Genomic DNA, 23,786 nt, shown 5'->3' on the forward strand with positions numbered 1-23,786 from the left:
AAGAATATGTCTTTTGAAAGGCTTATTATCAAGATTGACACTGTCCCTGTTTACTAGGAACTAGTCTTCTAATGAAAATACAATTAGTCATTTGGGGAAATGACTTATCCAAGAACATCCTTAGAGAGAAATCTGACATTATCTACCTAGTAATTGATTTGACCAGAATCATGCTTAAACCACTTTTTTAAGGTTAAGAATATACTTTTACTTTCTCATAAGAGTAAATGAGGGACACATGTTTTTGGAATATAGTTATTCTTTTGTTAGGTACAATCCACCAAACTATAGCATCCAGATGCTGTTGGCCCAGTTATCTCTGTGTGTAAATGAAGTGATATGTTCAGTTAGCATTTGAGCATGCAGTGTGATGGTACTTACATATCAAAGAGTATCATGCTGTACTGGAACATGTACAGTCCTAATTTTGAATTGCAGTTCACTGGTTAAGAGCAAAATTCTCTGGAACAACACTGCCTGGGTTTAATTCCCATCTTTGCCATCTACTAGTTTGGGCAGCCACTTAAACTTTCTGGGGCTCAGTTTACTCATCTTTAACATACAGATAATAGTAGGTCCTGCTTCAAAGGATTATTGCAAGAATTAGATTAGGTAATATATGCAATTCACTTAAAACAGTACCTGACACATTATAGGAGGTATGGAGGATGTCATCTATTATAATTATTACCTTCATCCTGGCCAGTAAACATGGAAATTTTTTCACTTTTCTGAATTTTAGTTTCCTCATTTTTAAAAATCCAAGAGCAGAACAAAATGTATGTGAGTTAGGGTAGGGATTTACTAAATTATTTTTTAGGTGCTTTCCAGTAGAAGATTTTTTTTAATGTAATTTTCTATATGCCTTATTGCTATTGTGTATTTTTCTGTACACCCAAAGAATTCTGTGACTTTCCCAATGAATATTTACTTAAAAAGTGTTATTTTAATGGATCCTAAAATTGATTCAGTAGATAGATGAATAAAGGAACCTTGGTGAAATTGAATTCTTTGAAAAATTAAAAATGAAGTAATAATTTAGAAACTTATCTTTGTTATTTTTGTTTCAGATTGAGCCCAAAGAATTATCTGAGAACTGTTTCTGGTTAAAAGTTAAGGAGGACAAGTTTGAAAATCCAGATCTCTTTGCAAAATTGGCACTGAACTTTGCTACCCAGATAAAAGGTACATTTTATTTTTTAAAGTACAAATTTCTTATTCTGATATATTGAATTCAGTGCTTTGCAAAAAATTTCTAGTAATGTATACATGTATAATTTTTCCACACTGGACAAACATAAATAGATTAACTTATTAAGTAGATTTTACCAAGTAACTAAAGAAGAATAGCTGCTTTTCCTTTTAAACTTAATTTGCATAAATGTTATCCATCTGAAAATATTGGTTTATTTTTTTTGTTTAATATGTAAGTTATATCCCTCTATTATAATACAGTCATTTCTACTGAGAAGCAGAGGAGATAAAGTTGTCAATTCACCATGTAAGAGAAAATAATGTAACAGAATGCTAATGGAACAGAAGTTTTCATGAAATTGGTATAAGATTGGTGCCATAGTGCATAAATAGTCTTTCCTCTTACACTTGTATTACTTATCAATTTGTTTTCTTAGGAAGTTTTATAGTTTTTTCCTACCAGTGTATTTTCTGCAATCTGTATTTTCAAAATCTGGTACCTACTGAGTATATTTTACTGATTTGATAATGGAGTGCTTTATTATTAGATCTTTATCCTCTTGTGAGTTTCACACATAATTTTGTTACTATATAGATAACTTCTCAATCTCATAATCATTGGTATTTTAACTATTAGTTTACTAATTATTGCAAAATTGATAGTTCAGGTAAAGTTAGGATTTTTTCAGTTTGGATGAGTATTCACAACAAGAAATTGATACATTCCATATGCCCATGCACTTGGAGTTGGCAGCTTTACCATTCACTTGTATGATTTGTCACATCATTTCCTATAATGTTAATTTTGGAAGATTAAGAGAAAGAAAGCGACAGAGAAAGAGAGAGGTGATAATTATTCCTTTTCAGCCCTTCTATATCTTGCACACTGGAGGTGCTTTTGCTGTATTTGTTGTTGCATGTAGATTGAAGTTCACACACGCACACACACACACACACACACACACACATCAGAGGTAATTAGAAGAAATCTGACATTTTTAAAAATTCCTGGAATTACTTCTTTTCCTTATTTGCTACAGTAACCTTCACATTTAAAGGGTTTTTCAGTGACTCCAGAGCTATTATTTACTATAAATGTTTTTGTAAGTTAAAAAGGTAAAATGCTTATATCAAAGTAGCCATATAGTAATAAAAAAAAAAAAGATGCATGATAAACTTATCCCTTTATCCCAGACTTACAGCTTTTTCTCCAGAGAAAAACAATGTAAAAATGTTACTAATTTCTCACATTCCTTGTAGAAATAGTCTGTGCTTCTAGAAGCATTTGTGTATTTATCATTTTTGTTTTTGGCTTCTTGCTGTTTTTACTTTACATACTTGGATGTTATTCCATAGTAGCTTATGTTCGTCTACTGTGTTAGTTTTTCATACTGGATAGAATTCTGTGGTATGGACTTATCCTAATTTATTTAACCAGTCTAAATAATGGGTATTTAGATTAGTTCTGGTCTCTTCTGCTATTGCAAGCAATGTTGTCATGAACGTGTAATCTGTATGTAACTTTGTACACATAAGTCTATCTGTAGGACAAATTCTAGAAGTGAAATCCCTGGATGAAATGCTGTGTACTTTTATAATTTTGATACATATTACCAAATTGCATTCCAAAGACTTCATGTCTATAGTGGCACCTAAAATATAAGTATCTGTTTTCCTGCAAATTTTGTCCATCTCAGAGGTAAATCATCCATGTTATCATTTTCACTTCTCAAATTCAGAGTGAAGTTGAGAAGCTTTTCTTCCATTTGAAGACACTTTTAATTTACTTTTCTGTGAACTTCTCCCTCTAGTTCTTTGCTTATTTTATATTGAGCAGTTGCTTTTTTACTTATTGATCTATTTGTATTGAGTCCCTGAAGAATCAAAGGTGTCATGAAATTGTAGAGTTATTCTGGGCCTTAGAAGTGATTAAGCCCAGACTCTATTTTACAAATGAAGAAAATGACATTTGAGACATAGAGGTAAGTGTAAAATCCATTAGAGAGTTTCTAAAGGTAGTGTGGTATAGTGGAAAAGGCCAGAGATGGAGTCACAAGTATTTGCATTCCAGCTATAATACTTGTAACCTCTGAGACTGAATTTTCTCATCCATAAAATGAGTAGACTAATGTTTATCTAGTAGTGTTGTGAGAATTAAGTAAGGTTATATATTTAAAGCACCCAGCACAGTACTTAGTATAGTAGGCACTTAACAAATATTAATTTCCTTTCCCTTTCATTTAACATGATGCTGTCTGTGTATTTGTGTTTTCCTTTAGTTGTTGATACTTAATACAGGTGTTAATTCAGTGAGAGAATTTCTTGGCCTTCTGAGCAGGACTTTGTAGAGCCAATCAGTTATAATAGAAGCAATTCTTACTGCAGCTGCTAAAACCTAATAAAAATTATATAAAAGTTCTCATCTCCTCAATGATGAGAACACCACATTCCCATTATTCTTAGCTCTCATTCTCTGAATTTTATGTGTGATACTACTATTTCTACTTTTCCTAAGTTTTAATATTTGAGTATAAATCTGGTCAGGGGTACCTTTCAGTAATCTTACTTTTACTAAGATTTATTTTCTGAAGGGACATTTAAAGGAATAATTAAGCATAGTAGCATATTCCAGACATAAATAATGTAGCCAAAATAAAATTTAATGAGACAATACTCTCATAACACTTAGTAACTATTGATTGATCTTACTATAACAGCTGAAATTCCTGGTCACTTGCACTGCCTTGATTCATAATTTGGCCAACAGGTGGCAGGATCAGTAAGAAATCAGGAGGCTCTGGCTCCAGTGAACTCCAAATACACTACTCTGGCTCTCCTAGCTCCAGGGATCCACTTTCTTTCCCATTTTGCTTTTGTTTGCTACTCAGCTGCATTCCGGAAGGAGAAACACACTCATTGTTTCTAAGACTTATTTCTGAAGCTCTTAGGCCCGGTGTTCCAAAACCTCTGAGAATTTTCTCCTGTTGCAAGGAAATCATGGAGAGCTCATGTCTCCATTCTCCCTAAATACATTGAAAGCATTACTAGTCTGTGTTAAGAAAATGTTTAACCTAGGAGTTCCAAGTGCTTCAGACTGCTAAATAGAAAGAAATTTTTAAATGTCTCTGATTCCTGGGGTGCCTGGGTGGTTTAGTCGGTTGAGTGTCTGACTCTCGATTTCAGCTCAGGTCATAATCTCACAGTTTATGAGTTTGAGCCCAGCATCAGGCTCTGTGCTGACAGCACAGAACCTGCTTGGGATCCTCTCTGCCTGTCTCTTTACCCCTCCCCTGCTCACACTCTCTCTCTCAAAATAAAATAAATATACTTAAAAACAATACCTCTAATTCCTATTATATTTAAATGTGTAAATAATATGTGGGAGTACCATCAAATTATATTTTCTAGTTGAATTACTTAGAGTTATAGAGAAAACGAACAATTTTTAATTTTTATTAATAAACCAAATTATTTCTAATTTAGGAGAAAATGGATGTCTCATTTCATTTAATTTTTGTTTATAGAGTACTGACTATATGCAAGTTACTATATTCAGTGGGAGAGAGAGAAATGAATAAGGTCTTGTTTTCTGCACCAAGGAACTTACCATCTAGTGAGGGAGAGAGAGAGAGGTACACTACATTTAGTCAGGTTGTATTTCATATTAGCATAGATATTTTTTTAATAGGAGCCCAGGATGGAAATATAGTTCCTTTTGAGTAGGGCAAATGGAGATCCCACATGTGGTATAATTTGAGCTGGGCCTTGATATTTAAGTAGAATTTCAAAAGAGAAAGAAGGAAAGGAGACATTCTAGTCAGAGAACACTATTAGAAAAGTTTGGAGGTGGGGTGAGGTGCATACAGGGTGGGGTGTGTATTGGGTTAGGTACAGCTGTTGAAAGCAGAGCCTTTTGAGTTGGGACTTGAAGGTGAAACTGGTAAAGGGAACTTTATACTGAGGAAATGGGGTTTTGTTTTTTAAGCTTTAGGGACCCAATAATTTAATAATTGACTATTGAGCAGACCTTTGGCAGACATCTAGAGGATGGGAATTCACAGATATGTGATAGAGCATTGACTGTGAATAAACCACCAGTAGTTTGGGCAAGACATGATGATATCCTGATCAGTAGGAATTCTTACTCTTAATCTCTAAGGTCTTCTAGTTCCCAAATCCTGTGTTCCCATGATTATAATATGTAGGTTCTTATAAGCATTAATGATGGTGTATGACAAAAAATACCTCAAAATGCTCTCTGGTTAAATGAAAAAAAATATGTATGTATTAGATGCAACTGCAAAAGACCCTGTTAGTAATTTTGAATATATATTACATATGTTACTGTTAGAATTTGTATATGGGTTCTAGTTTAGTATTCAGTTTGCTGGTATTTGGGACCACATACCTATCAAAGATATAGAAATAGTATCATTTTCCTTAAAAATCTATGGTAATTACAGTTAAGAGTGATACTATATAAGAGTTAAAGTAATGAAGGTTAATATTAACTAAACTTAATAATAAGAAATGTAGGTTATAACTGCTAATTCTAATTAGAATTTCTAAAGTTCTCTAAAGGCTTCAGGAAGAATAAAGATTGTGTGGAAGTTGTTTGGTTTTAATGTTGCTTGGAGGAAATATAATAAATAAACATAAAAGGTTAACGAAATTTAGCTTCTTCAATAATATATTCCTGTAGTGTAATTTAGTTTTAATAATAACAGAAAATTGAGGTGTTATAATTATTTCAAATGCATATAAATGTCATTTTGAGATATTGGGCATAGCCTCAAAATTATGGTGGAACTGAATTTGAAGATGTATTTATGTAAAAGCACTTTTCCTCTAGGATCATATTTTAAATTGTTTTTCTTAATCATTGAATCAGCTGGCTTCTTTTGAATATGCCCACCCTTGTTTTGTTGCTTAATACAGTCTTCTATATTTAGTGTAGTAATGAAAAAAAATACATGAGAGTGGTAAAATCTAATTCATGTCTGTCTTTATAATATAGAAATCCTTGGAATTGGCTTGAAAATAATGAGATGTCAGTCCCAGAGTGCCTGCTCCCTATAAAATAGTGCTAAAGTGTGCTGAGAGACCTGGTGTCCTCACAAACAATCTATCATCTTAATGACACAATATGCATGCTCTGTAGTACAAGCTTTAATACACATGGAAACAAACCAAGAAGGCTTAATTCTTTCAGGCAGCCAAATAAACACCATATATACCTGTATATAATTTAACTTATGATGATACACACATTCATTTCTGATTAGCATGTTACAGCATCAAACAATTACCTCTGTTATGTAGAAGAGGAAACAAGGAATTTGTGAGCCAGAGATGCATGACATTAATTATAAGAGTTGCTAACTGTAGAGAGAAACTGAGACCATGTGTCTTCATCTTGCTAAAGGAGTAGGCGTCAAAATGGCTTGTCTTTATATATTGATGATGATGTGGTCATTGTGCTACTTCTACCACTAATACCATCACTGCTAATAATACTAATAGCACACTTATTAAGCATTTACTATGTCCCAACAATTGCATAAACATTTTAAATCCATATCTCATTTAATCCTCACATCAACCCTGGATACTATTATTATTGTTTTATAGGTAGAGAAACTGAGACTATGGGAGATTTAATTATATGTCTTTTTTACATAGCTAGTAAGTGTCAAAGCTGAAGTTTGAACCCAGGTTTATTCTTAATCAATTTCTTATTTTGTAACCATGGCTTTGATTTTTTTTTTATTTTTAAAAAAATTTAATTCCAGTATAGTTAACATACAGTGTTATATTAGTTTCAGATGTACCATATAGTAGTTCAACGTTTTCTATACATTACTGAATGTACTCTTAATCCCCATCACCTGTTTCAACCATTCCCCCACCCACCTTCCCTCTGATAACCATCAGTTCTCTACATTTAAGAGTCCTAACAATGGCTTTTAATGGCTTTTATGCTATTTGTACATGTTGTTGCATAGTTTACTGATCCTTTCTTAATGCTATAGTTTCACATACATTGTATTATCTTGTGAAGTGTGTAATCCTATTATCCTGGTACTGAAGTCAGTTCTTTAGAACTTAAACCAAAGTTAGAAAGTTGTACGCTCATGGAAGGGAATAAAGTTATTTTTTTCTAAGATTTTTTAAGGTATTTTCTGTGTAGAATCTATCAATTGTAAAGCATTGGTATGACTTGAGACTGTCTCTTCTCATAATGAATTTAGTAATGTGGTCTTCATGTCATTATGCATTTGGTAAGGATATATTAATATACATAGGATATATAAAGTAATTAGAGCAGGTTTTCATGGAGCTTCTTTGAGGTTAACTTCATAACATTATAAACACTGTGTTATTTTAATATGACACTTTTTAGCCATAAATTAGTGAGACTGTCTCTCCCCATTTCAGTAATTTTTGCAGATAAGTATTGTATTGATTAGGCACAATAACAGGTATTAAGTTGATAGCATTTACAATTCACACAGATACTCATTGACATTTACAATTATTGTTCTAGCTAAATTTGTTTTATTTTGAAAAAAAAATAAAGGTTTATTTTACCAAATGGAAATTATTTATAATAAATTCCAGTGGAAAATTTTAACACAGCTATATAAAACAGCAAAGGGGTATGTTTTATTCCAGTTGTATATTGATGGCACTTAATGAATTTCCAGCCTATATCTTGCATGATATAAGAAGTATGAAAAAGATTTCTCTGATTTAAGAAATATATTTAATTTAGAGAAATTCAAATATGGTAGCTTTTCTGAGGCATTATATATAAGTAATCTCTTTAGTCAGTTAGTCCTTGTCAGTGAGAGTAAATTTAATTCTTTCTTTTAAATTTTTTTGAATGTTTACTTATTTTTTAGAGAGAGAGAGAGAGAGAGAGAGAGAGAGAGAGAGAGAGAGAGAGAATGAGTAGGGAATGGACAGAGAGAGAGAAGGAGACACAAAATCGAAAACAGGCTCCAGACTCTGAGCTGTCAGTACAGAGTCTGACACAGGGCTCGAACTGAGATCATGCCCTGAGCTAAAGTCAGACGCTTAACTGACTGAGCCACCCAGGTACACCTAATTCTTTCTTTTTAATAGGTTATTCAGTGATATATGGTTGTTACTAAGTTTTCCCTAGTTTTAAACTTTCCTTTTTATAATTTTATTATTATTATTATTATTTTTATTTATATCAATTTCATCTTTTGTTTTTTAATTATTTTTTCCAGCTTTACTGTGATATAATTGACATAATATTGTATACATCTAGGATGTACACTTTAATGATTTGATACATGTATATATTGCAAAAGGATTGATTGAGTGAGCTAAATTTTGTTATTAGGTGCTTTCCAAATACTGATACTGTATGGAAGATGACTCAAGAAATCCAAGATTATAGCGTAAGCATATCAGTTTCATTTTAACACATGCCTCTAGGAAGACAATTGCACTTGAAAACACGTTCACATTTTTGTGTGTGACTATCATGTTAAAATAACTTTAACTTCTTATTTTATTTTTGTGGATAATGTTAGTTACCTATAGCTACATAACAAATTACCTGAAGATTGAGCAGCTTGAAAGAACACACATTTATTTTCTCAGTTTCAGGAATCTTGGCAGAGCTCAGCTTCGTCTTCTGCCTCAAGGTCCTGCTTGGTCCTCTGCCTCAAGGTCCCTCACAAGGAAGCATATAATGTTGTCAGATTATGGTCTAATACAAAGGCTTGAATGGGGAATAATCATTCTTAAGCTCACCCATATGATTTTGGGAAGCATTCATTTTCTTTGGGCCTACTGGACTGAGGGCCTCCACTTTTCTTTGCTGGCTGTTGTCCAGAGGCTGCCCTCAGTTCGTTGCCTCAGAGACCTCTCAGTAGTGCTATTCATAAAAGGCAGTTTGCTTCATTAAAGCGTACACACCAGGAAGGAGTGAAGAGCAAATGAAAACAGAATGGAACTCAGTCTTTTGTAGCCTAATTTCATCATTACTCGAGGGCATGAATACCAGGGGGCAGGTTGCATTTGGGAACCATTTAAGAAGATGCCTACCATGTGAATATATACAATTTTATTTCCCAGCCATTACAGGTTCTATAACATCTCTCTCCTTGATGATTTCAACAGAATTCTAACTGGTTTTTGCATTCAGTCTTATTTCCTTGTGATCAGTTATCTACAGCCTAGTCAGAATTGTCTTTCTAAAGTGTAAATTATTATTACACTCCCATGCTTGGAAAATTTCAGTAACTAATAACTAATATTTCACTAACTAATAACAAATCATTGCCTTCAAGGGGACATCTAAACTCTTTCTCATGTGTTTCAAGGTCATTTGCCTCTGTATTTAACTGCCTAATTTACTTACTTGCCTAAATTGTCCTTAGACTGAACTCTTTTGTTCCTGGAACAGAGACAGTTACAAGACTTTGCAACTTCTTTCTGAACACACTTTCATCAGTTCATCATTTGGTGTCTATTTAGATGACATTTCCATCATAACGCAGTCTTCACAATATATTATAATCTTACTCACTTGTGTCCCTCATCAGACACTGAACTTCTTGGAGGCAGAGAGAAGTATTTCCATTTAATTTACTGTTGTTTCCCAGCATGAACTACAGCTTCTGGCAAATGTAAGTGTGCATTGAACACACTAACGAATTACAGTTTCATAATGCCAAGGCAAATAAAATATGGGTCTAAACCCAAATGTCTGCACATAGTAGGAAATGTGTATATTTAATAATTCATTTGGTCTGTGTGCGTGTATGTGTGTGTGTGTGTGTGTGTGTGTATATATATATATAGATATATATATATATATCTTATGACTGATTAAATACCAGATATCTACATAATTCAGTCTGGCTTTGGTAGTTTGTTAATTTGCCCAGTTTAGTTGTGATGATTTAGTAATTCTCTGTATTTAGCTGTGTGTGTGTGTGTGTGTGTGTATGGCTATATACTTATATATATATAAATTTGATTTATATATTATGTAAACATATAAAATTATATAAAATATATTTATTAACTTCGTTTATGTGTTTATATTTTATATATAAATTCTGCTATATATATTATATTAATATATAAAGCTATGCCAATATATATTTGTGTATGTAAATTCTACAGATGTTAAAATTTTCAAATTTGAAAGGTAGGGTTTTTTCACTAGTGGCCTATTGTTTATTTAGACAATAAAGTTGTATAATTTATGGTTGGTCCACTTTAAATAGAACTTCAGTGTACATAAGTAAATGTCTAATTCCTGATTTGTTTTTGACCTTAAGGAATCCATGTAATCCCTTAGTATCTCTATGTAAAGAACTTTAAAATAAGATAATGATCAGGAAATAGAAGGACCATCAAAAGGAATTCTGTGAGAATGAAGATAAATACACATAAGAGACTCACAACAAAATTGACAATTTTAACAATTAGAAGTGTTAATGTTTGTGGTACACTTACTATATGCCCGATACTTTGTTAAATGTTCTACGTGGATTCTTTCATTTTTTATAATGTTTATTTATTTTGAGAGAGAGAGAGAGAGAGAGAGAGAGAGAGAGAGAGAAAGCTGAGCAAGTATGAGTGGGGGAGGAGCAGAGAGAGAGGGAGAGAGAGAATCCCAGTCAGTCTCTGCGCTATCAGTGTAGAGCCCAACATGGGGCTTGATCTCACAAACCACAAGATCAGGACCTGAGTTGAAATCAAGAGTCTGACACTTAACTGACTAAACCACCCAGATGCCCCTTATTTAATTTTTTTTTTTTAGTCCTATGATATAGATGCCATTTCTGTAGCCATTTTGCAAATGAGCAAAGTTGAGCTGGGAACCAACTTTAAGCAGGATGGTTCCACAGCCCACATGCTTCACCACTTTGCTATACTTGCTGTATGAGCAAAGACATGGAAATAGGATCCATTAAAACAAGTATGAATCCATAGCCCATGCTTATAAATACTACTACATTTCTCTGCAGTGTGACTGTACCGATGAAAGCTCTATGATAAAAAAAATCTCTGTTTAAGATCCAGTCATCTGTTCCACAGATAAGGAAAGACTGTTTATGTATGATCATGCCCTTGAAGTACCTTATTCTTGCCTACCCAATGCTACCTAGCTTATAGTGTTAATATATGTCTACTAATTGGGCCAAGTAAAAATATACTCATGAAGTGACAGAACTGAATGATTTAATTTGCCCACTAAAAAAAAGTTATGTACAGTGTATTGCAAAGCATATATCCCAATATAAAGCCAATCTAGAAAGAGTGAACATATGTTGGAGTTGCTATCCATCCTTGGCTAAGTTTTCCATATACATGTAGTCTGCCTTTGGTTTCTCTTTGACCAAATATTAATACTAGTCTGATTTTTCCCTACCTCTTCAGGACCATTTCCTTATGCTTTCTGTTACCTGTTAATGCTGGCTTCAGGATCACATTTGTTAATTGAAACCAATTTTATAGGAATCTAAACAAGCTATGTGATGCGTTTACATGGCAAAGATAACTATTGTTGATTATCAATATTCCTTCCATTTGAATGGTTTACTGAGATTCAACTGTGTCTGGCTTCATGTGATAAGAGTAGACTGATAACATGCTCCTGGCAATGTGTTAGCATCTGATTTCTTTTAATAGAAGAATAGCATCTGATTGCTTTTAATAGAAGGCAATAAAAGTAACTGCTCTGTGACATGTGGTGCTATTAGGATATTTGTAATTTTCTTTGAAAGGAGAAGCTGGTATGATTAGGTTCCTTTTGTTCCATTAATGGTAATACTAAAGATGCTATCACTTCCCTCCTAGGTTTTACTTACCATTTGTTCTTTTAGTGCAAATCAAATTGCATTCTTGTTAATTATTGGCATTTTTATCCTATTTCACATGCTTTTTTTTCAATGATGACAATTTAAGTATTTTAATAATTTATTATATTATCAAATGTTAGTATATCTGCATGATGGACCAGAATATGGTTCTAGGAATGCCTGGGTGGCTCAGTTGGTTTAGAGTCCTATTCTTGATTTTGGCTCAGGCCATGATCTCATGGTTCGTGAGATCGAGCCCTGTATCGGGCTCTGCACTGACAGTGCATAGACTGCTTGGGGCTTTCTCTCTCCCTCTCTCTCTGCCCCTCCCCTTCTCTCTCTCATGATAAATAAATAAACATTTTTAAAGAAGAATAGGGTTCTCCATGGGGGAGGGGAAGGAAAAAAAAAAAGAGGTTAGAGTGGGAGAGAGCCAAAGCATAAGAGACTGTTAAAAACTGAGAACAAACTGAGGGTTGATGGGGGGTAGGAGGGAGGGGGGGGAGGGTGGGTGATGAGTATTGAGGAGGGCAGCTTTTGGGATGAGCACTGGGTGTTGTATGGAAACCAATTTGTCAATAAATTTCATAAAAAAAAAAAGAAGAATAGGGTTCTAAAATTCTCATTTTTTAGACATTCAATTTATTAATATTATTACTTGACATTGCACAGAGTTGGTACACAACTAAGGTAACCAACACAGTAAGATTTGGACACATGAACTTGGTGTAGTGTTCTAAGCAATTTAAACATTTGGCCATAGGTAGATCTATATGATGACAAAGGTAATTGTCAGCTATTTTAAACAGCCTTTTCTGTGACAGATATGAACTTGGTAGTATTTGCTTTCTGCAGTAGCAGTGCCTGAGAACATTTCCATACTATAGAGCTCTTAAATTGTTTAATATAGAAGAATTTGGGGGCCACCTGGGTGGCTCAGTCAATTAAGCATCTGACTCTTGATTTCAGCTCAGGTCATGGTCTCTAGGTTGTGAGATCAAGCCCGGTGTCAGGCTCCCTGAACCTGGAACCTGCTTAAGATTCTCTCTCTCTTGCTCTCTCTCTCTCTTTTTGCTTCTCTCTCTCTCTCCATATGTATATGACTTTTAAAAGTTCTTTTACAATTTATTACCTCATAAGATCAGGATATAACAATATATCATTAATATAAATATATATAACAATATATGTAACAATATATCATTAGTGTGTGTGTATATATATGTGTGTGTATGTGTATATATATATATATATATATATATATATACAACACAGTCTTAATTTTGCTATTTTTCAGGGACATAACTGAATATATTTTAGCTAAGCTTTATGGAGAGAGATAGGCAATTTTACAAAGCCTTTTCTTCATTATCCTAATATTATGGTATCTTTTTTACTTTGTGACAGTGATGAGTCTACATTTCTTCATACCTTCAGAAACATTGAGGCAATTATTATCAGTTCTCTTAGATTTAATAATGTTTTTCAAAATACCATGATCAGTTTTCTCGGTGGGCAGATTATATTTGTGCCTCAGCATTTATATATTACATAATATTTTCTTGAGAATTATTACCAATAAATAAGTTTAATTAGATTAGACCTTGTTAGGATCTAATCAATTAGTAGTCTTAAGAGTTTCCTCTGATTTTTATGTATAAGTGTCTATAAATGGGTAATCTTTTTTTTAATAATTTAGTATTTATGTGATATATGTAGCAGCTCTTAGTTATTTGCTTTAATAGATTGGAATGAAAGTGGGGTCCCTGGGTGGCTCAGTTGGTTGAGCATCCGACTTCGGCTCAGGTCATGATCTCATGGTTTGGGGGTTCGAGCCCCGCATCGGGCTCTGTGCTGACAGCTCAGAGCCTGGAACCTGCTTCGGATTCTGTGTCTCCCTCTCTCTCTGCACCCCACCCCCACACTCACACTCTGTCTCTCTGTCCTTCATAAATAAATAAATATTTAAAAAGTTAAAAAGATTGGAATGAAAGTATAAATGTTCTGGAGGTATATGTGGAAGGTAAAGGCAATTAAATGTTTTTTGTAGTAGTCTTTTTCTTGTGTGTCAGTAACTTTAGCTCAGGCCTATTTGTGTCCTCTTGGACTAGAGGTAAGCAAAAGAAAGAGTGAGAACAATACTCATATGATCATATATCTACTAGGGCTTATTAAAGATTTTTCAAAGATAATCTTAAACTTTTGTTGGCAGAGAAAAAATGGGCTCTTGGCCTTTGGGAAACATGCTTTCTCATGCCTTAAGTTTCCCCTGGGCTATACATTGCAGAAAATCCTGTATCTGCTATTGAATTCTTTCATAGTCATAAGAAATACAGCGGATTTGCACTGTTTTGGGTGTTATTTTAAATTGCTAACACTCTCTTTGTAGATTGTTTTAATTCCCTCATCTTCTTTTTTTTTTTTCTTGTAGCAACAGCAGTATTGTTGGTAAGAGTCCAACAAACAGCTTAGGATTAATGTGGTTAGAGTTGCAATATATGGAGTTACATATACATATATGTAAAATTAACTCATTCATGAGCTGTTGCTAAATTCAATTTGTGCTGTGAGCATTCTGTTCGCTGGTTACTGAAAGTAGTTTGCATCCTTTAGCCACTAAGAAGTTGACAACCAGGAACATATAAATGACATGGAAATACCATGTTTACATAAGAGATATAGAGGCAGAAAATAGTTGACTTATAAAGCATTCATTATATACTGCACATTCTTTTTTTGCATATATTACATATATTAAATTATTTAATCCTCATGAAAGAAAACATGTGAGATAATGTGACTATCTCCAATTCTGTAGATGAGACAGTTGAGTCATGGAGAGCTTAAGTGACTTGCCTAAAGGTCACCAGGATAGTAGATAGCAAAGTGAGTTTGAACCCAGTGGTCTTAATTATTATACAAATTGCCAGGCTCCAGTTCATTTACATGATGCCAGTTATGTAGCCTGTTATATAGGTTCCTTTTATATATTTATGAAGTATATATGATAGAAACTGCAGTTCCATTCTGTTGGCCTGATACATGCCCAGGCAGGTCTGCAGTTTATCCTGGAAGCCAGAATTGGTGTGGCAGCAAGGAAGAGAGTTAGTCTGGTTCAGTGATATATGCTGGATGTGGGAAAATTTCTCTATTATCTACATTTCTCTCTGAGTTGCTTCTGAATCTGACCAATATTATTCATTAGGCATTTCAGTATACTTATTTTATTTTTTATTTTTTCAACGTTTTTATTTATTTTTGGGACAGAGAGAGACAGAGCATGAACGGGGGAGGGGCAGAGGGAGAGGGAGACACAGAATCGGAAACAGGCTCCAGGCTCTGAGCCATCAGCCCAGAGCCCGACGCGGGGCTCGAACTCACGGACCGCGAGATCGTGACCTGGCTGAAGTCGGACGCTTAACCGACTGCGCCACCCAGGCGCCCCTACTTATTTTAGAACTAAATCTTGAAGGTGACATTTGCAATTTAGAATTCCAAGGTAATTTCCAAAAATCTGATAGGGAGTGACTGTATATAGCAGTTGCAGGCATGAAAGCATGCTTCTTTGAATGAATCAATATGTCAACTTACCAACATACATTTTTTTATACTGTTTCAAATAGATTGTTTTTAAAAAGCCATTGAAAACATATAAACCATTTAAAAGGTTGTGAAAAAGTTAATTTTATAACAATTTTAGTCAAATTGACATATTATGTATAAAAACTTTAGTTTTTATGTGAAAAGTGCTTGGTCATTTTTAAGAATCATTCTATTTAATGCCCATCAGTACTGGCTCACTAGGATGCTCGATGTTCATAGGCATTCCTTTCACATTGTCTTCACTTTAGAATTTTGAATTAAAGTCAGATGAGAGGTTTTACATAAAATAATTTTAATTTGAATCATCAAAAGATACATGATGACATTAAGATGTGCATTTGCAGCATATAAATAGCTGCACATTATGAATAATTAAGTCTATCAGTACTTACCTAGAGTCAGGCTGTTTTGAGTATTTTTGAACAAATTTTAGGTTGAAAACTGCCATTAAGGAAATTCACTTGGGAAGCAAGCAACTTTCCATATAGAAAGTAAGAATTGCTAGGACATTGGAATTTGTGGAATGGCTGCTTATGGAACATCCGTAGCTTATTTTATCATATTAAAATTCATCATTGTGGGGGCGCCTGGGTGGCGCAGTCGGTTAAGCGTCCGACTTCAGCCAGGTCACGATCTCGAGGTCCGTGAGTTCCAGCCCCGCGTCAGGCTCTGGGCTGATGGCTCAGAGCCTGGAGCCTGTTTCTGATTCTGTGTCTCCCTCTCTCTCTGCCCCTCCCCCGTTCATGCTCTGCCTCTCTCTGTCCCAAAAATAAAATAAACGTTGAAAAAAAAATTAAAAAAAAAAAAAAATTCATCATTGTGATCTTCGGAGAAGAAATGAAAATATTCCCTGCTTTATTATTTATATTATGTATATATTTTGCATTATGTATATTATGTATTATGTAATAATATTATATGTAATATTATATGTAATAAAATATTATGTAATATTTTGCATATTATGTATATATTTTGCATAATGTATGTATGCATTTTATTATGTACATATATATATACATAATAAATATATATGTATATTTATATATATATAAATATATATGTATATATATATTATGTACATATATATATACATAATAAAATGCTAAACATAATGAATGGATGTATTAATAATGCCTTAGCTCTTAAGGGTGTATACCCTGAAATTTATAGAATTAAAGCAACCTATTTCTGTTGTGATATAGAGGTGGGCACCTGGGGCAGATGTAATATTACACAGCTCTTTGCCATTTAAAATAAACAATATATTGATGCACTAATACCTTAGTAAATGCACCAGCTATGAGTTAAATGAATCATCTAATAGGCTTAATATAACAATATGCTAACTGCTGTACAGAGTTTGCTGCTTGTGGACAATACATTTCCCAAGAGATATTCAGTGCTAATCTCTGTTACTAAGCAGTGATTGAAGAGTTTTTTGGGGACTAAATTTTAATGAAAGATGAAATATATTTTTTATAAACCTTGTAGAAAATATAAGTCTAAATTAATTGTGACTAAACTTTAAAAAATAGACCTCCTTCTGCCTGTTTCCTTCAGACATGCATATCTCCCTTCTCTCAGTGGACCTGTATACCTGCATAACGAACATAGTGACAAATTTACCTTTCACAAATCTTGGATCAACTGATGCTTGGGTATTGGGGGCTGCATTTCCATGTATAGGTATTAATAAGTAACAATGGCCTACATAGAGACTAATTTAGCATAGAAATGAGTTAACAGCATTATTCTAGCAATTCTTCCGAGCTGCCATTGAGGCTATCTTCCTTGTTTTATTTGCCCATGCAACAAATATGTATTGAATTTCTATAATATGCTATATACACTACTAGTTTTCATAGAATGCTTATTGCTACATTAGGCCTGTGACCCACAGAATGAGTAACTTAATTCTCCGTGGTGGAAAGGGATTTCGTTGTTTTGCTATGATGGCATTCCTGTATTTCTACACTTTAGGGCCTGCTTGCTTACTTAGAGTCAAGATAATGATTTCTTCTACTACCTTCAAGAATTTCTTAGGATCCAAATTATCTTTTGTTGTTGTTTAGACACATATAAACTGTTGTGTGGTAACAGAACCACTCTATGCAGTGACAGGGACAGTATTTTCCAGTGACCTTCTGCATAGTTGTTTCCCTATTTTGATCTGAGTCTTCTCATCGCTTCCTTAAACTCAATATAATAAAAAAAAAAGTTCCAGTGGACTTTGGGGTTGATCTGTATTTTGAAGTTTGGAAATGGGAGTGGAGAAGACAGCAATTAGAGTATCCAGTCAAAGGAAAATTAAGTTTGTAATAAAGATTGTTAGGGGTGGCATAATATGCTCTCCACTTAACTAGGCATTTGCTTTATAGAATTAGTAATTGGATTTTTTTTGAGGGGACTGCTTATATTTTCTCAGAAATGTATTTTTTTATTGTCAAGAATTATATAGTAAGCAATCTTTAAAGAAACTATGAGTCCCTTCACAGTAATCAGTAAATTTATTTTTCAGTATATGAAACACACTTATATTCACAAATATATATAAAGCACCTATTCTATGCTAGATGCCAGTCTTGATCTTGTGGGGATTTATCCGTAATTAAGGCAGATGTTATCTTGACTCTCTTAGAACTTACAGTCTAACACAAAACACAATAATAAACCTGTAATTAATATGAATTTCAGATAGTGTGAACTATTCTAAAGGAGACAAAATACAGTAATATGATAGGGAATTACTTAGGTGTAAGATTAAATGTGATGACTAAGGAAAGTAATTTTTAAAGCATATGAATTGGGGAATTTAAAATCCATATCTGCAGAAGTCAAGAGGACTTACTGATGGGTTGAATACAGGGGATAGGAAAAACATAAGGAATCAGCAATCATCTTTAGGTTTGGGGCTTTGCCAAATAAAGTACTATCCAATCTCCTAGCCATCAAATCAGAAAAGGATAAGGGCAATAGTAATGACAGAAAAAGGTCAGAGGATCAAAACAAAGTGATAATCAAGATAAAACCATCTTTGTATGTACTATGCTAATATCTCTAAAAATAGGGGATACAGTGTAGCTTGGATTAGTTCAGTGTTGATGCATGGAAATTAAATGTATTGCTTTAGCATTAACCTTTGCTTCAACTCTCAGGGTTTGTGCCTCTTTTGATTTGACTGTAAAGATGATTTTACTTTTTCCCTCTGTGTTTAACAATTTGGTCAAATGAATATTGTACCTCTAAATGTTTCTTTTGATTTACTCTAGGCTGAGGTCACATTGTGTGCTAGGTGTGAATTAATTACAAAGTGAACAATTTGGCTATGGTGAAGAGAGAATTTTATTTTCATTCAACTAAATCTGTGATCTAAGAGATATCTTTACATTTTTGTATGCCTGATGGGCACCGAAAGTATACTGCTAAAAACCCCCTTGAGTTCAGAAAGAAACGTAGGTCATTTCTTTTGAATCTTCTACTAAATGTCCTGAAGTAGCATATTCCACAATCCTCTTTCCAAATATAAATAATACCCTCTATCCAGGAAATTTTTAAAGGTTATACATTATCTTGTTCTTGGAGTTAAGAGTAAATTTGGCATTTATTAATAATTGGTGAAGTGCCAAAAATTGGTAAAGTGTCAAAATTATATGTATGTGAAAAAATGTTCTTGTAAATTTTGAAGTATTCTTATTGTGGCTTTATTATTGTTTATGGTAGATACCAAAGGGCCCTCTCACTCATTTTTAGGTGCTCCATGCTTATGCAGGCATTTCTCTGATAACTTAGTCTTATAGAATAAGTGGATTTAAGTAAAGAAACTGTGACTATTGATTATTTCCTCATCTTTTATAGCCCAGAAAACTTAGCACCAAATCTGAATCTTTGGTGGGTTGATTGAGCTCTCCAACTTTATCCATGACCATTGCTATATATTGTAATATTTTACTTCATTTCAGTTTAGCAGACAGAGGGATTTTAGCACCAGTATAGCAACTTCATTTGTGAAAACATTGGAGAGTTGTATTCAAGAACGTAAAATAACTTCTTTGTATGATAATCTTTTTGAACAGCACTCTAGTACTTGTGGAAAAGTAACCTGCATCTAAGATAGCTGAGTTTATTTGCTGAACTCCAAAAAAAGTTATTTTGGAGGGTTTCTGGAAGGTATATAAGAAAGTTTCAAAGCAACTATTTTAGGTAACTGGTCTCTGTTCTCTTTCCAATATTTGTGTATCACTTGATATATTCAATTAGTAATATACAAAAGGAATCCTATAATTCTAGTAGTTGTGGTTTTTTTGGCTTCTAGAAATGGTGTCATACTAAAGATTTTAAAACGTGCATAGTCATGTGTATACACATGTGTACACATGTGTATATGTATGTGGAAGTGCAACCCAACATATTTTAATACCTTATAAGTTGTACACACAAATACATCCTTAAATTTATGTGTTTATTTGTTATTTATTTTTACTTTTTTAATGTTTATTTTTGAGAGGAAGAGTGGGGGGAGGGAGGGAGATGCACGGCACACACACACACACACACACACAGAACAGGAACAGGGGAGGAGCAGAGAGAGGGGGGAGACACAGAATGTGAAACAGACTCCAGGAACTGAGTTGTTAGCACAGAGCCCAACACGGGGCTCAAACCCAGGAGCAGGGAGATCATAACCTGAGCCAAAGCCGAACCCTTAACCAACTGAGCCAACCAGGCACCCCTAATTTATGTGTTTTTTAAATCTTATTTATTTATTATTTATTTTGAGAGACAGAGAGTCAGAGAACACAGAGGAGAGGGGCAGAATCCCAAGCTAAGAATCCCAAGTTGAGAGTGCAGAGCCCAACATGGGGCTTGATCTTAAAAATTGTGAGATCATGACCTGAACCAAAATTAAGAGTCAGATACTTAGCTGACTGAGCCACCCAGGCATCCCATATGTGTTTCTTTCAAATTTATTTATTCATTTTGAGAGAGAGAGCACAAGCAGGAGAGGAGCAGAGAGAGAGAGAGAGAGAGAGAGAATCCCAAACATGCTCTGCACTGCCAACATGGAGCCCAATGCGGGGCTTGAACTCACAAACCGTGAGGTTATGACCTGAGTTGAAATCAAGAGTCTGATGCTTAACTGATTGAGCCACCCAAGTGCCTCTAATCTCAAATTTATATAAATTATCTATATTTCTGCATAAAATATCAGTCACTCATGCATGCTCTAGACTAAAGTGGATTCTGATCTCAGTAATTCTTCCCTCTGGAACTTTAACAAAAAGCAAAGGACAGGCTCAACCTAGAGAATGGAGAAAGCTAAGGAGTGGAAAAAAATTATTTGTACCAGGCTTGAAAGATCCCAATCTATTCCAAAGAAGCTCTTTCTTAGGAGCATGGTACAGAAGGGCCAGGATTTCCATTACTGTTGTTCACTGTGCAATGGTGCCCTGCTGAGAGTCTGACTAAGGGCTGTAGTTTGGTACTGGCTCTGTTCACTAAGCTGTGTACCCACAAGTGTACATCCAACCAGAAAGACTGCCCTTCTGTAATTTGCACATTACCATCCTAGTCTCTGGAGACAACCCAGGCATGTCATGCAATAGGCAGCTACACTATATATGACTCTAGAGGTCTTCACTCCGCATGTCCCCCTTAGAAGTGTTTTTCTGCAGCACTTTCTGCTCTCTACTGTTTCTTTTTTTCCCACTGTCCAGCTCTCATTTGTTAGCAGGAAGCTAATTCCACTAAGGATGTTTTGTTATTTCTCTTTGTTAGAATGAGGCAAATGTTACCCTGGAGAGTTATATCTGCCATAATCATTATGTCAATATCAGTGGGATCTGGAATATGTCCCAGCATTTTATCTTTTTTCAGAACCCCCTTGCTTCAAAATGCAGCGTCTTTATTTGTAATTTATATACCTTCTGACCTCAGGGTGAATGATTATAGTCTTGTACATTAAAAAGAAAATCTAATTAAATAAACTCACAACTGGAAGCTGAGAAAGAAATGATAATAATAATAATAATAATAATAATAATTGTTCACACTTACGTAGAATTTACTCTGTGGTGAGCATTGTTATAGTTGTTTTATGTGCATTAACTCTTTATATCTTTTCAATAACACTTTGAGGTTACTATTATTAGTCATATTTTATATATGGGGAAAATAAGGCACAGATAAGTTACATAACTTGCCCAAGTTAACATAGATAATAAATTGGGGAATGATGATTCAAACCAAGGCATTCTGTTTCATGGCCTTTTTTACTATGCTATAATTTATGAGTTTGCTGATTGCCTTGATAATGTTTCCCTTTAACATTTCATCAAGCCCTGCAATAAATCACCACTTATTTTTTCTTGCTATTCACTGGGGATAAAGTAGCATCCTATCAGTAGCTATAAGAGGTTTTCTGTTTAATCACTGTAGTGCTTTTAGAAGTTAGTACATTATAAAAAGCTTTATTTGTATAATGAATGCCTGGAAGAACCAGCTTATTTTGTATATGTGAATACATATATAACCAACAGTTTGTTTTCTCTGTCTCTAAGCTAGTGGAGTGGTATAAACGTCAGTGTACCTAAAGCGCAGTTACCGTGCCTTAACTTGTAAGTGTTTCTTGAGAAAGAAGACTTATTCCAAAATACTAGAATACAGCAAGGAAGTAATGAAAACCCTGGTCTGTAATATCTTTTCAGAGTTGCCTTCACTGTCTTTTCTTCTGGAATATATATTTGCATCTCCAGGTGTCTAACCACATTAAGATCCAAACCTTAACTAAATTTTCTTCATTCCTGAGGTTTGCAATAGTAATTGAAAGTTAATAGATAAATTTCACTAGTATAGGGGCGTATTCTTGATGTGCATACTGCTAGACCACTATTTATCTTTAAATGTTAATAAGATGATTATAGGGGAGACGGATCCATTTGGACTTCATAAACAAGAAAGTCTATGGATGATGGTATTTCGACTGGTTATTTGGCATTAAACCTCAATAGAACTGTGAAAAGGTGATTGCATAAAGAACAGTGATAACAAAGATAAAAAAAAAAACATAGTAGACAAGGATCTATACTTTATTTTTAACACAAGCCATGTTATCTGTCATATTCCTTTTGATACTTTGCTACTTGCTCCTGATTTAAAGTATCCTGGGAAGGAGATTTAGACCAGAACCTTTCTGACAAAATTCAGATAATGGATGAAATTTTATAACAGTAAGCATGTTATATCTCAGACTACCATGTTTCTTTTTCTTTTAGGGTATGGGCATGGTCCAGAACAATCTGCCCTTCCTCTTTCTGCCACTTCTCCAACTAACAGTTTTCTGTTCCTTTTATTTAAGGGTTTATTAGTGTTTTTGTGTTATTAGGCAATCTGGTTTTGCTTTGCATTTTCTATATTCATTGTAATACATGTGTGATGGTCATCTGGCTACAGCTTAGGGAATGGGATTGAGTTAGTGATATGACTACTGCATATACACAGAATTAATGAGGGAGACTTATTTGGAAGGTAGTACAAGGACAGAGCACTGGGATTTTTGCTAAATGGAGAATCAGGTCTAGAAAGTTACTCCTAGTTGAGAAGGTGTTGGGAAGAAGATCTGAAGCACAATGTTGGTTGATACAATTCAGTTAATGAACAATGTTCATGTCATGACTGGTTCCATGGTTGAATGCAAGGTACTGTGCAGTTATTTCTGTGTTAGCTTCAACTCTGTTATGTTCTTTCTCTCTTAAGACGCATTGGAATGCAAGCAAGCTAGATTGACTTTATGATAGAGAAAACAGATGGAATCTGCTTTTTTAAGTGAATGATTTACATATTTCTATTAAGCATTTACAAAAATGAAAACTTTTTGCATTTTATTTGACATTGATGATATCACACCAATGTGTGACAAGACTCAAGACACTTGAGAGGGTATTCAGTGCTAATACAGAGGGTGAAGCACCTCCTACTATATAGGTTTACTGGTAAAGGAGGGCAGTAGGCCTTCTCTGGAAAGAGTATTGTATCTCAGGCCACCGTGTTCTTGGCAGTTAGATATACTAAGATAAATAAGTTGTTTTATGTCCCTTGAGGAACTCATTATTTTTCAAAAGAGAGGTAGATACA

The 23,786-nt window shown here is 34.2% G+C and overlaps 1 protein-coding gene across 9 annotated transcripts in view; it reads left to right on the forward strand.

The window, feature by feature from the left end:
- The window catches only part of DIAPH2 (diaphanous related formin 2), a 1,054,294-nt gene that overhangs the window by 311,132 nt on the left and 719,376 nt on the right, over nucleotides 1-23,786 (forward strand). For all 9 annotated transcript variants that reach the window (XM_030305030.1, XM_030305024.1, XM_032592287.1 and 6 more), the window contains one exon: nucleotides 1,071-1,185. In XM_030305030.1, the coding sequence (XP_030160890.1) occupies nucleotides 1,071-1,185 (115 nt within the window). The remainder of the gene's footprint in view (nucleotides 1-1,070; nucleotides 1,186-23,786) is intronic.

The sequence above is a fragment of the Lynx canadensis genome, chromosome X, assembly GCF_007474595.2.
Source record: "Lynx canadensis isolate LIC74 chromosome X, mLynCan4.pri.v2, whole genome shotgun sequence".
Taxonomy (NCBI): domain Eukaryota; kingdom Metazoa; phylum Chordata; class Mammalia; order Carnivora; family Felidae; genus Lynx; species Lynx canadensis.